The sequence below is a fragment of the Protopterus annectens genome, chromosome 6.part0 (assembly GCF_019279795.1).
Source record: "Protopterus annectens isolate FY-2018-M chromosome 6.part0, PAN1.0, whole genome shotgun sequence".
In the NCBI taxonomy this organism is placed as follows: domain Eukaryota; kingdom Metazoa; phylum Chordata; order Ceratodontiformes; family Protopteridae; genus Protopterus; species Protopterus annectens.
Window position 1 is genome coordinate 1,469,670,828 of NC_056737.1, and position 18,554 is coordinate 1,469,689,381.

The window sequence follows — 18,554 nt, forward strand, 5'->3', positions numbered from 1 at the left end:
ATGGCAACTGACACACATGGCAACATAGATCATCGTAGTATTACAACTACGTCTCTCTAGGCATGATAAAGCATAATCATGCCCATGTATCGCCACATATGGCCCGTCATTAATGTAGCGACAAAATTTACATGACCCACATTTGACCATCAAAGACTTGTACCATCTATTACCCACGGTGGTATTCAGTAGGGGGAAAAACATTAAAAACATCCTGGAGGACAAGAAAAACCCTGGGCAGTTCATTGTGTGCTTAAAAGAGTGTTGTTTAAATTTCCTTTAGACATTGCATAAAGATGCTCATAAATATGTTTCCTTAATTGTCTCTCTGTTTTACAAACATAGAAGTTTTCACATTTTGAACAAATCACAATGTAAATAATTCCAGTGGTGGCACAATTACCATTTTTTAAGAACATCTCAAAGGGGCTATTATTTAAGAAGACAGTGGAGCACTCTAAAATAAAGGGGCACTGCTTACAAGCACCACTGCATGTTGTTCTTTTTTTTACTAGGGGAAACCAAGATTTTGCCATGTTCAAAGATGTATTTTAAATTTTTACCAGTTTTATAAATAAACTGTGGTGTTACCCCTAGGGTTTCCAAAATGTCTGGGTTTGCACTAAATATAACCCAGTTCTTGAGTGGTTTGTTGTCAAAGTTGCAAGTTAATAATACTACCAGCTTGGTTTTATCATTGCAACCTTTATTTGTTGTTTCATTTTTATCTTTAGCACTTGTTACAGGCTTGTACCATCATTTGTATTGGTACATAGTTCATTCAGGGCTTCATTAACTACACTGTTAGATAATTCATATCTAGAAAAAAACACAGCTATCTATTTGCATTTATCAATAAACAGCTCACCTTCTGTGGTTACCTAGATGGCCTTATGAATTGACTTTTTATTATATCTCCCTTTGTATACAGTGGATGCATACTACAGACTCTAAATATATATTACCCCTTATGGGTTTATCATATATCATTGAATTCAATTTGTCATCCTTGTTATGAATAGTTACATCTAAACAGTCAATGCTCTTACTGTGATATTTAGATTTAAGTTTCAAGTATGCAGATGCTTTATTAATATGAACACTAAAACCAATCGATTTCTCTTCATCTCCTTTCTATAAAAAGGCATCATCAATTAATCCAATATATAACACACAATATTTGAAATAAAAAAATACATAATAAACTTAATAAAAACATTGAAGTGTTCCCATACTGCCATGAAAAAGCATATGTAGGTGCCATGACTGCACCATTGACACTCCTGTTAACTGTTAATAACATTGATCTTTAAAGACATAACAATTATTATTCAACAGTAACATACAAATTAAACTAATACCTACACCCGTTTCAAACTTTAAACTACTTGACAAATTATTAAGCATTTCTATACCCCTCTAAAGTGAGTAGAACTGTGTAAAGTGATACTACATCCATCATTACTAACACAGTAGCAGAACAAATTTCCACATTACTAATTATCTAAAAAAATGAAAGTGTCTTTTACTTAATATTTATTTTGCTTAAAACTGGTTTGAGATAATGTTCACTAGCCACCATCAAGGGTTTTGTTTTTCATTATTTTTAAACAATGGGTCTAAATAGAAGAGTTTATATGTTTTTATGAATCTTGGGTATCCTAAATGTAATGGGCAACCTCAAATTTTAAAGGGTCAAAAAATGTAAACCTTGTTCAGTGAAAACAATTACTTGATATAACTCATTTAGAATAAAATCTATCATTTTGCAATGGTTAAAACAACCTTTTTATCAACAACCTTGAATTATTCATATTTAACATGTCATTCATACAGTTATTGTATTGATCTTCATTAATCAATACCATACTTCAACTTTTGCCGACCATCATGATGAGTATATCAGTGTTATGGGATAAAATATTCATTGACACCTGTTTCCCCTTGGTTAAATTATCATTAAAACACTTCTTTTATCAACCATTTTAATTTTGATATTCCTCTTTAAAAATCGGATTCACACAATTCTTGAAATAATGCAAATGTAACTTTGCAATGGGGAGGGGGCCCTCAGCTTCCTCAAATCCATATCTTAATATTCGTTATGCCTTTTACTGAAATATAATTTTAAATTTAAATATCTTATCATAAGTTCAAAAAAATAAAATAATGTCAGTATAATTGTCCTTACAGCCTGGAACAAAAGACAAACCCTTAAGTAAAACATTTAATTCATTGTCTGTCAATTCACAGCAACTCAAATTTATAATTTTAATATTTCCATTGCCAAGTTTATGACAGTTCATTACATTCAAGGCACTCTTGTCTAAATTAGTATGAGAGGCAAAACTTGACCTACTGTGTTTGCTTCTACCATGATTCTACCAGCTATATTCTCAATGGAATTAAAACCAACTGTTGCTTCATATATCATGAGAAGAAACTCCCTGTTTGAATAAAGGTTATTTTTCAGAATAGAAGAAACAAAATCTACCATGCACTGTCACTCACTCATCACTCAGTTGTGGTATACAGTAAGTCTTGATTGATCCACTGCTGATTGTGACCATGCCACCTGAACGGACTTAATATGTATTTTTTGACAAAAATTGCTTTTGCCATCCCTGTACTGGATAAGAATGATGCCTTCTCTGATCATGCTTTGATAAAAAAAAAACATTCTGGTTGGATGTTTCACACCTTCTCTGGGATGGAACAAAACTCTCTTAATTAGCAATATATGTAGCTGAACCTGAAAAATTGTTCTGATATTGATTCATAACATTGTTCTTAATTACTTCAGCATATGTAGATGGTCTGATCATTTTATGCTGCCAATGTCTGTATTAAATTTCTTACTTTTCCTTTGATCTATCACTTTCTCCTTGTTTGCCACTCAATGGAATAAGTCATCCAATCTTTTGAGGGACACACTTGCATCATCACATTTTAATTGCAATACCACTAACTCAAAGAATTTTCTGCAATTCTGTGTCATCATATCTGACTACAATCCTTCCTTGCTTTCTCACATATTGCTGCCCAATCCATCATCAGTGACATGTTCACTTCTTTATCAATAGGGACTTTAGTCATCATATCTGACTACAATCCTTCCTTGCTTTCTCACATATTGCTGCCCAATCCATTGTCAGTGACATGTTCACTTCTTTATCAATAGGGACTTTATTGATCTGCAGTCCTTTTGGAATCACATAAACATTTTTAAAATAAAAAGTATCTCAGTGCAATGGGTACGTTTTATTTTTATTTAAAAAAATGCAATGTGATGCTTTGTGTTTATATTTTAAGAAATGTTTATATGGGGAATTGGAACTGCTTTTGTTGAGACAGGAATTGATGTGGCAAAGCAAATTTAATGTTTTTAGATATCCAGGCATCAATGGTTCTGTCAGTTTAGCCAGTGTCCTTAATGATAACAATCTGCATTATTAGGTCTAAATAATTTGTAACTGGATGAATGCAGTCATGTGATATTTTTATGAATAGGCTACTAACTACACATTTAGAAAGCCAAGAGGATAGCATTACCCTCAGTAAAACTCACTTTATTTTAAAACCTCCACAAGGAAAATAGCTTTTTCTTGTCTATGCCCAGCTGTTTGGAATCAAATACCTGCAGAATTCCATCATTAACAGACATTCTAATAATTTAGCAACAAACTAAAATAATAACTGCTTGAAAATATAAAATGCTCTTGCTTCCATGACAATGAGTAAATGAGCATTATTTACAACTCATGCTGTCATCCTATCTTTCTTATAAAGATGTACTTTTAACAAATGACCACTAATTAAATGGCTACCTTAATTATGCATGCTGTAAGTAATAATATCACTTGCATTCATACTTGTAAATAACATACAAATATTTTATCTCTACTTTTGTGACTGCGCTATGTACAACTCTGTGTATTATTTAGTCTACATATCATTTTCTGTTTGTGTCTTGCACCTTGTTGCCTAGATCATGGCTGAAAATGGCCTATTGACGAGTCCACTTTCCCAGGCGTGAAACTAAACTAACTAACTAAATGGTTAAGTGGTGTGGCAGTTTGCATTGTCATCTCACAGCAAGGGGTTCTCTAGTTTGATTCTCAGCTGGGATGCCTTCTGTGCATAGTCTGCATGTCCTCCTTGCATTCATGTGGGTTTCCTCCAGGTGCTACAGTTTCTTGCCATGTTACTAACACATGCATTTCTCCCCTGGTCTCCGCTGAAAATTGGCTTGTTCCAAGTTGGACTTTCCTGGTAAACAAATGTTAAATAAAATATAAATAAATAAATAAATAAACCAATGTTTTCTAATCTATTGAAAAAGAGTATAATTTGTAAAGCTTTTAATAAACATGCTGAAGATGTAGGTAATTTTAGTTTTAGCAGGCATCACTTGCTGCTAATGCTACTCTACTTACTACTCAACTTGATATCAGGCTTATGTAATCAACAGAACCTGTTTTTTTTTATTTTTTTTATTTTTTTACACAGGTGGTGCATATCTGTTACTAAAATAATTTTGTTCTCATCCCAAGGTCATTGCCTACCCCAGGATTATTAAAAGCATCATTTGGTATGTATAAACCTTCCATAGTTTGCTGTTGTTGAGATGTGCATTTAAATAAGTACTCTTGCGCTCCTTTCCTAGATAGGCATTAGAAGAGAGCATTGGGTTAGGCTGAGATTTTTGAGAAGGACTAGGATGTATAAAGTAAAGTAAACTGATGACAAAGGGCTTGGGGACTTTCTAGACACCACAGTGAACTCATTGGTACAAAGGAAGTGCAAACTGGTGATGATATAATCATACAGAAGTATAATATTTCCAAATCTGGTAATTCCTGTCTAATAGAATAAAAAAATATAGTCCACAGAAAAATAGGGAGGAATATAGAGTGCTGATAAAGTAAAACTAAATGCTATATTTATTGCATAAAAATATCTAATAAGCAAAGACAGAGGTAACTAGCACCAAATCTTACACTATGGAAAACATGATAAAATAAAATAATGAAGTATTAAAAATTATAGTTGCAAAGACAACTTTTTGTGCAGCAGTCCACGATAATTCACTTTTTTTTTTTTTTTGCGAAAGTCAGGTCCATGTTTTAGTATATGGCAAGTGGTACCCACTGTAAAAAAGATGCAGCACGGCATCAGTAATAATGCTGATGGTTAGATGATCTGCTTTGGTGAGAGGTAGGATGCACACTGTGGGACCGATGAATATAAGGACATCAGAGCAGAAGAAGAAGTAGCTCTATTTGCAAAGAAGGCCAAACAGAACAGATTTCAGTAGTTCAGCCACATATGCAGGAAAGTGGAGGACACTTTGGTGTAGATGACTTTGCAAAGGCAAGAGAAAAGAAGTGCATCTAGCTAAGATGGAAAGATTGAGTAACAGAAGGTCTATGACAGTCAGGCAAGACTACTGAAGATGCTAGGAGAGAGGTATTAAATTAATGGAGATGGCACCAGTTGATATGACAGCCCAACCATGTGTAGAAAATTGGATAAAAGAGGGTTGATGATGATTATGCTCTAAGCAAAGACTTGGTTGCATTCAGACGATGAAACTAACAATAACTTAACCCCATGGAAGATACAGAAGTCATAGTTAAGCCAATAAAACCCAATCAATAAGATGGTATTTTGGAAGGTAAAACCCCACACTTGTGGGTGAAGGCAGGCTTTTCTCCATACAAATTATGTTTTTATTTACTAGAAATCTAATATAGTCTGGTTATGCATCTTTAATGCATTTATTTGGTTTCATGCAGTTAAGAATTCATAGTTGTGTTTACAGGGTCTGTATTTCAGCCAGAAGTACAGACCATGATCAGAGCCAAAGAAAAAGAAATAGGAGGGTCCTAAATGAAAGACCAGCACTGGTAGAGATTTTAATAGAATGTAGAACAGAAGCTGACATTAAAAAAGGAATAATTCGTAAAGCATATAAAATATTGCATGATAATTATAAGAATCAATCAGAGGAATTTAGAAAGGATTGGGAAGAGAGACTGGATATGCAATTCACAAAGAGACAATGGGAGGATATATGTATATCTGTCAGATATGCAACAAAGTCTAGAAGATTTAGGATCTTTGCCTGGAAGTGTTTACATAGGTATTTTTATACCCCAAGTAACCTCCAAAGAATTTTTCTTCAGGTGGATAACAAATGTGGGAGGTGTGATAGGCAAGAAAGAGGTAAAGGAAACATATATTTTTGGAGTGCGATGAGCTGGCAGACTTTATGGATTCCTTGCAGACTGCTCTGTCGCAGATGTTGGCTATGCAGGCTGGACTAACTGGTGAGCTGATTTTTTTGAGTTATGCTGCAGAATTGGAATTGCCTAGGCATAGTAAAGCCTTGCTGAGTCTAATTATGGTAGCTGCCAAAAAAGCAATTCCTAGAAAATAGAAATCAAAGTCTAGACCAACTTTACTAGAAATAGTTAACATAGTAAGAGATAAAACAACTGGAACAGGGATCTTTAGAAAATAGAAGCATCAAACTACATAGGAAAAAATAGGAATTGTGAGAACAATACATGCAGAGCAGAAATGAGGTTTAAAAGACAGGATCTGAATGAGCCATATAATGCTCAACTGACAGTGACTGGATGGTTTATAAGTGATGTACAATGTTTGCAAATACAGTTGTTTTGATGGTGTCTATCATGTAAACTGTTTGCAACTAAACCGGTATCAGTTTGTATGTTTTTTGTTTATATAAATGTAAGATTGCCTTTGTCATATGTGAAAATTTAATAAAGAGGAAAAAAAGAAGAGTGGACCATATTGATAAGTTGTTGCTACCAATTTAATGACAGCAGAAGGAGAAAGGGGGTGTACTCTGACATGCACATTTGTTTTACTAAATCAAAAAATATATAAGAAAAGAAAAGGTAGCCATGGCACAGATAAGTAAAACAGTTGTAAGGAAATAACAGATCATGAGGTTAGAGAACACAACAGAAAACAACCAGTTCTGCCAAGTAAGACAAATGACTTGAACACAGCAGTTTCTGTTTTACTAAAAGACAGGTTTAATTAAGCATATAATGCTTGATTACAGTGACAGTATAACAAGAGGAAGAGGAAGTTAAGATGCTTTTGTCCTGTCTATTACATTCTAAACAAAAAATCTGTAGAAAGTCGACCATATATGTTGGGTTTAATTAAATTATGTTGATTATTAGGGAATGGATGTGTTGATGTTTATCTGATATAAGAAACCCTAAAAATACTGAAACAATCAGCCTGATAAACATAATAACAGGGAATTGGCATTCCCTAATAAAAAGATGTTAAGTCCAGTCTTACCAGTGTCTTTACAGGCAAATTTGGTTTTGAGATCACAGGGCTTCACAGTTCCATTGCAGCTCTTTTCATCACTACCATCCTCACAGTCTTTGTCTCCATCACAACGCCAGTGATCAGGGACACAGTTCCCACTAGAATGGCACTGGAATTCTTCAGTCTGGCACTCACCAGGTGGGTGTGCAGCTGCAAGAGAAAGCAAACACAACATTAAATTACTTGATGATCACTGTGAGTAATTTTTATAAGGGCTCAGTTTCCTTATTACAGTCATAACTTGCAATGCTCATGAGATTAAACAGAACAGCAATATCAATAAAGGTCTGTTGCTCTGTGTAGTGTTGCTCTCTTTAGCAATAACCCTAAAATTGGATTATCAGAGCTGGCCTGCCTTGATCACAAAAGTGAAACCCCATTCATGGATTATTGCTATAATGTAATGACAGTATATAAAAGACATTGTTTACTTTTCCTTAAAAAGTCTTTGTATAATGCCCTTTAGTGTTACTATTTTATTTTTCTGTTGTGGGGGACCTAACTGATGTAGTGCATGGGTTCAGCATACAGGTGCTGATGAACATTTGTTTTTTAATGTATGTTCATTGTTGCCAGTAGCTATGCTCCTTATTTATTTATTTATTTATTTATTTATTTATTTATGTATTTATTTTGGCATGGCTACTACCTACTAAATATTACAGCTGATATATTTCTTTGATAAAAAAGTATTTTATTTAAGAGCGGTGTAGCTCTTAAATAGAAGAGTTTTTAACACAGTAAGCTAGCATAGTAGAAAATGCAGTTAAAGACAGCTCTGGTTTAAGCTAGACAACAAAATGAAAAAAGCAAAACAAAAAAAAAAAAAAACAAAAACAGTGGCATTTAATGAAAAATGCACCCTTCAAAGACAATACAAACAAGTGTTTGAGAATGCTTCTTCACATGTTACAACTCTAAATAAATGTGGCAATTTAAAAACACATCAAAAATACATGACAAAGAACTCAGAAAAAAAACTAAGGCTGTTTTTAAAACTTTTAACTTTCTTGACAGTCTAGCTTTTAAAATAGATTTTGCATTGTCTGCAAAGTTTAACCCTGAAGAATAATCTGCTCTTAAAATAAAAAATATAAATATATATATATATATATATATATATATATATATATATATATACATATGGATCTAGGACTTATGCACGAATGTGCAAAGTCCCAAATCCATAATCACCGAACATATATTAACAAAAGCACTTTCACTGAAAAAGCGCTTTTGTTAATCTATGTTAAATAAAAAAAAAAAAAAAGAGAGAGAGAAATCTACGTTTAAAGCACCCCCGCACCCCCACACCCCCACTTTAACATTCTCACTCCGAGACTGCACTACAGTGAGGAAAAGGGAATGTTCCTTATCCAAACCATACTGCGGTCTCGCAAACAGGCATACTTATGCAAAAGTGCTTCTTCGGTGAAAAACACTTTCACGCAAGTATGCCAAACCAAAATTAGTTTTGGTGATTTTTGTCTCTTCGGGGATCTGTACGGATCCTATATATATATATATATATATATATATATATATATATATATATATATATATATATATATATTCCATTATTATCAGTTATATTTAAAATATCTCCTCCTCTACAGCTACTTAAAAAACTGCTTACAGTACTAAACATTTAAAATAATGCTCTGTCCCCTTCTTTTAAACATGTTTAAACAAGGCATTTGATTCATTGCCTCTTTTAATATCAAGTAAGTAGGAACAAATTTTGTCTTTCAATTTAAAATTAGTTTTCCACACATAAAATAATGGGCACTTCATGCAGGTACATTCCAGAACATAGTAGCTAAGCACTGGCATATAGTAAAACATGCATAAATTAAGTAAAATTTTGCCTGAAAGACCATTATTCAGTTACAAGAATTGCCGAAATTTGAAACTACACTTATGCTATAAGAAGCAAACAAATGCTTTTATTACTAATAACTGTCCATAAATTTGTTACATATACATCCATAAAATGTGTATATTGTAAATATATTAATAATTTTAGATAGCCTTTTATGGCCAAACATTATGAACTAAAGCATTACATTAATTCTGATTCATTTGATGTAGTGCATATGGCAACTTGCATGATGTACTCATCATTTTACATGGGTAAACTAAATGTAAATTGAAAAAGAAAAAATGTTCTTCCCACTTATCCAATATTAAGAGAGGCAAAGAATCAAAAAAAAAAAAAAGAAAATCATCATTTATGCTGAGTGAGTTTTTGATTTTTGAGTTTTTCTGTTTGCATAACAGTAGTTTCATCTATTGAACTGCTCTGGTTTATTTGTAGCCATGTAAACCAGAACTGTTTTAATTTTAAAAGATTTCCATACTCAGTAGCATTTTTATTTTACTGTGGTCCTACATTACAGCATCAGTGTGATCAAAACTGAGGTAAGGGAAGTGCTAAGGACAAAGGGTTATTGTCATACAGGCTTTATTGGCCTGAAATTGTCTATATATATATATATATATATATATATATATATATATATATACTTGAAAGTAAAAGAAAAAGTCATGGATATTCAGAATCGCCATTTAGCTGAAACACCTAATATCCTTAAAGGGTAATTTGCATATATCCCATGTTGCCTCTGATACAAGAGGCAGAAGGTATCACACAGTTGAAATATAAGCTTTGCTAGATTTTTCTTTTTGTGTTTTTTTTTTAACCAACTGAGTTTCCTTTGTGACCTTTTTACTCATTGTTTTAGTTTGTTAATTGAAATATTTTGTAGGCACCCTGATGCTTATGAATATCAGTTGGGTATGACAACCCTGTGTTTCCTAAAGTCACTTATTCCTCTTATGTTGTGCTAATGATGTCCACAGCTAGATGGTTTGGCTTTATTGGCCTGAAATTGTCCATGTATAGACTTAAAAAAAAAGTTAAAGGCATTCAGAATTGCCATTTAGCTGAAACGTGATATCCTTAAAGGATAAATTTCATATATCCAATGTCGCTTCTGATACAAGAGTTTTAAGGTATTACACAGTTGAAAGCCTAACTTTGCTAGATTTTTCTTGTGTTTTTTAACCAATTGTTTTTTCTGTGTGACCTTTTTACTCATCGTTTTAGTTTGTTAGTTTCGATATTTTGTAGACACCCTAATTCTTATGGATATCAGTTTGGTATGACAACCCTGTGTTTCCAAAAGTCAAACATTCCTCTTATGCTGTGCTGATGATGTCATAAGAAGGCAGAAACATGCATGTCTGCAGATAGAGGGTTTGGCTTTATTAGCCTGAAATTGTCCATCTATAGACTTAAAACTGAAAGAAAAAGTCTGGACATTCAGAATTGCCATTTAGCTGAAACACCTGATATCCTTAAAGGGTAATTTGCATATATCCCATGTTACCTCTTATACAAGAGGTTTAAGGTATCACACAGTTGAAAGTCTAGCTTTGCTAGAGTTTTCTTTTTGTGTTTTTTAACCAAGTGGTTTTCCTATGTGGCCTTTTTACTCATTGTTTTAATACATGCAAATCTAGGAAACTAAATTGTCCATGAACTTGTGAAGTGGTGATCCTGAGCTAGCTAGCATATGGAATATAGTCCTGATTTATTTCATTTTGTAATATAACATCCCTTTGAAGTCATCATTGTCAATTCAGAAATGTAATGTATTACTTTCAGTAGGATAAAATCACAAAATTCAACATAAAAAATGTTTTTAGAAATTGTTAATCCAGGGCCTACTTTGTGACTTATTACTACGTCTGCAGCCCCAGAGTCATGGATTCAGTCCTGAAATGGCCTGAGCTTAAGACAGCTTTACATGAGAGATTCAAACTGGTATTTATACTTTTTTTGTCTGATAAGAACTTTGGAATTTTTTAACATCTACCTAAACATGCCACAGGTCAGGCAGAAGGGGCTTCAGTATAACACATACAAAAGATTTCATTTCAGGAATATACCACCTCCCCATGTTATACTGCTAAATTAGTAAGGAAATATGAATCCAAGAACTTGTGGTGAGAATAACATTTACAACTGTCTCAACTTCAAAACATTAAAGGTAATTGTACAGAATGTTAATATACTAACACTTCACAATCATGTGGGCTTTGAGTACTCCAAAAACATGGTAGCTAAATGTGCACTAATCTTACACTTATCTTTTCAATGTTACCCTGGGGCATGTCTGAAAAGAATGTTAGGGTGGGGGCAGATCACTTCTTCAGATAAGAAATGCTTAAGCTAAGGTTAAAACAGATAATTACCCATATAATGTATGAATTCTATTCATTCAATATTAATAATAATTAAGGATAATAAAAAGATCATAAGGGAGGTGGTCATCTTTTATTCATAAAGGTAGAAGCACAGCTACAGTGGGACAAAGGGGGCAGTTGGCCCAGATGCATTGTGACAAGGGGTGCAATTGGCAGGAACTAATCAGTCAGCAATGCATTCATTTCTGTACTGAACTTCAAATGACGGTATGGAAATACCTCTTTATGATCAAGACTGTCTAAAATAAAGCACTTGCTTTAGCATTTCATGTGGGATGTAACATGTAGTAAACTACAGACAACCTTTTTTGATTTTTTTCCCCTCCTTGGGTTGATAGTTGAGGGGTACTAATTTGGCAATTAGCCCTGGGTGCTAGATGATCCAGCTATGGCCATGCATGGAGGCAAAGCAGATGTTCAGTGCACAGTCTGTTAGAAACATGTTATTGATATCCAGGTTAGCTGCATTGTTTGGTGACTCCAAGATATTATTTTAATACCTGCTGGATGTAATTACAATGCCTAGTATGAAGGCCTGGTCAAAATCCACTAAGTTATCAGACACATTGTTTGGGAGGAAAATTAAAAATTGCAAGAAATAATTTTCATCAAGCTTCAATCAGGACTATCCAATAAGCAAAAGCAAAGAACATAAATCCCCAGACATGACTCTCACAACTTTTATAGTAAACTTAGCATTTAATAATAATTTCCAGGTTAGCAATGGTACACTTAGTCAGTAAGGCAAAGGTTCATATACGGAGAAAATAACTTTATTTTTTAGTTCTTTATTACTTTTTGTAAACCCACCTGTGGTAGATAAATTAGGCAAGGGTAGATAACTTCAGTGATAGATAGATAGTTTTTTTTATCTTTAGACATACAACTGATCGCACTGTAGACAGCCTGTTAGCATATTTCTTTGCCAGGTTTCCCTAAAACCAGGAGTTATGTCAGTTGTAACTGAAAGTCTCCTCTAGGTTGTGCCTATATCTAAGATTTACTTTTAAGCAGCTACACATTCTAAAATTTTATAAGAAATGTTTAGAAAGAAAAAAAAAAAAAAACATAAGCAAAGACTCAAGTTACTCAGTACAACTAAATCTTCACCCTGTTACGTATATAAGTAGTCAAACAGCCAGTAACCTCAGCTTGTAAGCATACCAGCATGCACAAATATCTATCTCTTCATACTCCCCTGATTATAAACCATTATTTGTGAAACAGGAATCCAAAGAAACAATCTGATTCTTTGATTTGTTCTACCCAGTCATTCCTTGTCCAACTGTTTGACCAGAGTAGCTTGAAAGTTGGCACCCCATTGGTCATCGAGCCTATATCTCACCGCACTACTTGTATTACTTCCCACAGCCTATCCCATCATCCTTCTAAGCACATATGTATTCTAATAAAAATGTATTCTTTCTCTTTCTATGCTGATATCTTATTCACTTTGTCACTAGAGCTTGTTTATTTTATCCAGGACTATAACTATCTCTCAATACTGCAGTCCCTCAGACTTCTTGAGATTCCTCAGCCATGTCTCCCACACATTTTATCCTGCCCCTTGTCCCAATTTCTCCCTAATTGTGAAGTCACTTATACAAACTGCTTCTTTATTCATATATCAGGAATAGTGGCTTTCCATTTCTAACCAATACGAATCTTTACTTGATTTTCTATTAGTAATACCTTTTTCCTCTCTTTCCTCATCCATCCTCCTGCATCCAGCTACAGACATAACTAACAGAACCATTGCTCATCACTCATCTCAGATCTTCTTCTAATGCACTTACCCCCAAAACACATCATCTTCCACAGGTTATGAACTTCTGGGCAGAAATACCATACTTGGATATTCTCTGCTTTTTTTTTCTTCACATCTCCAACACTCATATTCTTTCAACAACATGGGTATAATAAACTGTTTATATCAAGGAAACAACTGGTTATCAAAAACTTTTCCCACCTTCTTGAGTACATGCACATACTCCATGCTTCTGAACCTACCTCATCCTAACAATAGTCCAGACATCTCTTTATGTATCCTACAACAGTACTCTGTCCCCCACAAATCAGCACACTTTCCCTGTTCTACCAATTTGCTCTCCCTTCAGGCTTGCCACATTAACATCTGCTATTTTTTATTCAACCATAACTCACTTGTTGACTCCAGTTGCTTAGTATTTCTTGCTGAAACATTAGTTCCAAAAAATTTCAATGACACCACATCAAGAAACTCACTCTGTCTGAAATTCCACAAACAAATTATATACAACTGACACTCTCCAGAAAAATCCATCTCCTTTCATTCATACCATTTCCAATTTTCTTGGTTGTCCTCTTTAGGCTTAGATTTCTGTTTCATCCTAAAGCCTCTAAAAGTGATTACTCTGAGATGGTATACAACTGATACTGCATAAGCCTTAAGTTTTATATAAAATTTAATGGAAGATAGATACTGGTAACATACATCTTACTAAGTTTTTCATTAGTGAAAACTGAAGTGATAAAGGATGCTAACCATTTACATTAGTGCTTGAAGTGCCTGGTGTTTGATAACATTTGCTTATGAATTAATCAATACTATTCTTAATAGAATGTTTGGATATTGTTTGCAGCAGTGTATTTAAAAGCACTGATGGTTCACCACAAATGATAAGGCTTTATCTACTCATACCTGTAGAGCATTTATGTCATCCAAAATGTAAGTTATTAAAAATGTTAAAAAGCCTTTATTATTTCAAGCACCTTCTGTCTATATGCCAATCTAGTAGCACTCAATAATATCTGTGAGACTACAAAATAAAACGTAATGTCTATCGCTACAGTTCTCAGTTACCCAGCGCATTTCTAGCAACTAATAGTTTAGTTGGATGATGCAGCCAAAAATCAGACAGGTGTGGAAGATGGTATTTTATTCAAACATTATGATCACTGTGAAATACTGCACAAATATAAATTAGCCTATGTACATGGAGGTAAGAAAGGGTAATGCAAGAGAATGTTTCAAACGCTACATAATTTACAGAATTGGTGATGAAAGTGTATGGCTACCCTGTTAAAGTACAGATCCAGAATGAATATACATTTCCCAAAACTTGTTGCAAAATGGCAGATTAGATGACCAAGAAAACTACACTGGTTGTAAGAACTTATGCGTTTATGATCAGCTGCAAGAAATACAAGATGGTGATCTTGTGAACTTCTTAAATTTATGGCTTACACAAATGTAGGAAGAGTGCTCTTTTGCAGGTCCTCATAGACAGGCTATATTGCATTCTTTGCTCTAAATCCAATAAAGCAGTAACAAAGCCAAGAGCCATACATGTGCAAAATCTTTGCCATACAAAGAGATGGTACTGAAGAAGGCCTGGGAAATAGCCACTATAAAATATAAAATTGCATTTATCTGATTTACCCTGATTTAACTCCAATTACTCCATTCATTTTGTAGAAAACATAGTCTTCTGTCTGTTTATAAACTGTGATGAAAAAATCAACTTAAACTCCATACTCACTATTTAGAAATATCAAAGGTATGGACTAATGCAGTTATCAAATATTAAACACCTGTGAGCATCCTTCTTCATTAAACAGATGGTACTTACATTGACCAAACTTACAGAGGTAAAATGTTCCTCAGGTGCAACACGGTCAGTGGGAACACAGGTAACACTAAAACAATAGCAGTACATTAAAGGTTACAGTTTTTCTGGAGTAAGCAACAGAATTGGGATATTATAGTTATCTTTGCATTGTTTGTTGACTGAGCCTAGACAATTAACCTGCTGCTTTCCTGTGAAATCTAGAAGTGCTTTCTAAGAAGATATTGTACTAATGTTGGTCCTGGGATTTTTGGAACTTTATATGTTGATAACTAGAAAACAACTGTTAGCTTACACACAGCAGCCTGTTGCAAATACAAGTATCTTTATTAGTGAAAGTCAAAGTAATCTTTATTGTCATACAGATCAACACAGGAAAAAGTGCATATTACTGCACAAAATTCCAATACTCAGGCTCATACTATATGAATGACAGTTTACTGAAGGAAGATAGATAAAATTAACAAAGAAATTAAATTAAATAAAAATAAAAAATAAAATACAAAAATAAAATTTAAATCTCTATTTACATCAGAAACACAACAAATAACTAGACTCAGTAGAAATATAAGGACATGTAAAAAAACAGTACTATAATAAATAAGAGAGGCATACATGTAAACTTACCCACTGCCAATATATACCATAAACTTACAGTTCCCAGTTTTCCTAGTGCAAATGTAAGTATATGAAGTCAGCTATTCAGAGAGTTTATGTAAACAAAAATGACATATTGCACACACATAATGTTTTACCCATGTAGCATGTTAGGCTGTTCAGCAATTTGATAGCATGTGGGAAGAAGCTATTATGAAATGTGGATGTCCTGCATCTAATGCTTTTGTAGTGCTTCCTTGTTGGCAGGAGTGTGACCAAACCATGAGCTGGATCCCTCAACAGTTTTTGGACTCTTCCATAGCATCTGTTTGAATATATGTCCTGTAGGGATTGAAGGTAGGATCCAATGATTTCTGTGGCCTGTTTAACAATTTTATCCAGTGCCTTCTGATCAGCTTGAGAGCAATTTCCATACCAGGCAATGATTTTGTTTGTCAGTACACTTTCAGTCGTTGCTCTGTAGAAGGTGAGTAGGATCTGATGGGGGATGTTAGTTCTAAGAAGTGTCCTAAGGAAGTGAAGATATTCTTTGGCTCTCTTTATAAGTAAGGAAGTGTTTGTGCCCCAACTTAGGTCTTGCAAGATATGCACCCCTAGGAATTTGGTGCTATTTACTATCTCCATTGCAGCACCATTGATGATGATAGAGGTGCATGTCTTTTTCTTATTTGGTTCTGCTGTCTGAATACAGACTAGTTTACTTTATTAGTTTGTGTAGTTAGCAAATGTTTTGGCCATAGTGCACAGGCATACCATTTCCCGTTTACCTGTTTATGTATAGGCATCTTAGTAAAACTTGGAAACATTTGTTTTGAGATAATGCGTATTAATGTTTCAGTTAGTGGCTATTTTACTTGTAAAGAATGGCATATCAAAAAGGTCACAAACACATACTTGTTGCAAGAGTCTATTTTCTTCTTGTACAGTCCTTTATAGTGCTACAGCAAGGTTACTTAGTTGACCATACAGCTGCATCCATGGGCAAGACTTGTGATCATCTGTACTTTGTATCAAAGGAACCAAACATTTATAACCTGAAGCTAGTATGGGGAAAACACACTGTATACTGTAGAGAAAGGCGAGTGTAATAAAAACAAAGGCATCCATTCATTCATTCATTCTTTGAATCTTTGTTTATCTCACTCAGGGTTATGTAAGGCTGGAACTCATCTTGACATTTATGGCCTTAAGGCAGATTATTCCTGGATGGGATACCAGTCTAGCAAAAAAATATTTTATGAGCTACATAATTCACTAAGAAAAGGCAGAAGTATTTCTGGTATAAGAAATGGTGAAAGAAGCTTATTGCTTTTAAGAGAAACAGACCTGACCTTACCAAACTTTTGGATGTGTACAGAACAAATAAAATCATAAAATTATAGACTTAGTAATCAAAAGCAGATGTATAAAATAAAAAGTGAGTTAAAATTATCACATTTATGACTCTGTGTGTGTGTGTACACACACACACACATACATTATATATATATATATATATATATATATATATATATATATATATATATATTTGTACATTGCTATCTAAAGATATGTTTCTCCTCAGCAAGAATGGTAATACTGTTCTTCTGTCTTATCCTTGTTAGCTTGAGATATTAATCAAAACTTAAATGAAGGGGGTTCGATCTTCATGATGAGCATTAATTTCCTTATTTGCCTGAACAGACTATGAGAGTCAGGCAAACTAGAACTGAGCACGTATCTATAAGTATCACTGAAACAGTTTCTGGGTGGAAGTTTCAGACTCTCCAGTGAGAATCCAAAAAAAAAAAAAAAAAATCAATGAAAAGAAAAATATAATTGCACTCCTGTACAAATAAAGCACTTACCATGAACGTTGATGTTACTCACTTAGGCCTAAAGTGGTTTATCATAGTGCTTACCCTCAGTGTATGAAGCTATACACCGATACCCTGCTAGTTATATTTACTAACTCTGAGATCATTGTAACAATTACAGATAGTAATATTTTTCCTCAGTCATGTTTAAGTTTGTACAGTTACAATGATCTGACTTACAGTCCTCAAACTTACAGTAAGAACACTTGAAATAGAATTGCAGGTAATTATCATTCAGAGTCAGATTTTTTTTTTCTACACTGTGTCAGTTAAGCTCAGTCTAGGTGCCAAATGTAGGTTTTAAAACTTGATGGTATTTGTTTTCACCGCTGTTATAGGTTCATAGGTTCTAGGCTATCAGCCCTAGGGCCTATACAAGCCTAGCCATAACCATGGATAAAGTTCTAAATGCAAACCAGGCAGTGTCAGTTTGACCAGCATATCATGTGACTGACCGTACAGGCAGGAAGAATAAATGTGCCCATCCTTGGAGGGAGTATTATTAATTCTTGCTCAGCTTGCAACATGACTCCATTAATATGGATCTGCTGGACAGAAGATGTTATTCATTGTGTGTGTGTGTGTGTGTGTGTGTGTGTGTGTGTGTGTGTGTGTGTGTGTGTGTGTGTGTGTGCGTGTGTGTGTGTGTGTGGGAGGGTGGTGGCAGGTTAGGAAAATGTTGGTGTGGCTGCCCAAGCAAGAGGTCATATCCCCTATTTGTGGATGTGGGGGAGCACACATAGAGAGTTTGAGAAGGCAGTGTGGTGTACTTTATTTAAATACATGAAGTATGCTGGCAATTAATATCACTTGAAGCTTT

General features: G+C 34.1%; 1 protein-coding gene across 1 annotated transcript in view; it reads right to left on the minus strand.

Annotated features, from left to right (window-relative positions):
- LRP1B (LDL receptor related protein 1B) overlaps positions 1-18,554 on the minus strand; it is a gene marked incomplete at its 5' end in the record, with an annotated part of 5,941,474 nt that overhangs the window by 4,665,589 nt on the left and 1,257,331 nt on the right. The window contains one exon of the mRNA XM_044073672.1: positions 7,348-7,530. Within this exon, the coding sequence (XP_043929607.1) occupies positions 7,348-7,530 (183 nt within the window). The remainder of the gene's footprint in view (positions 1-7,347; positions 7,531-18,554) is intronic.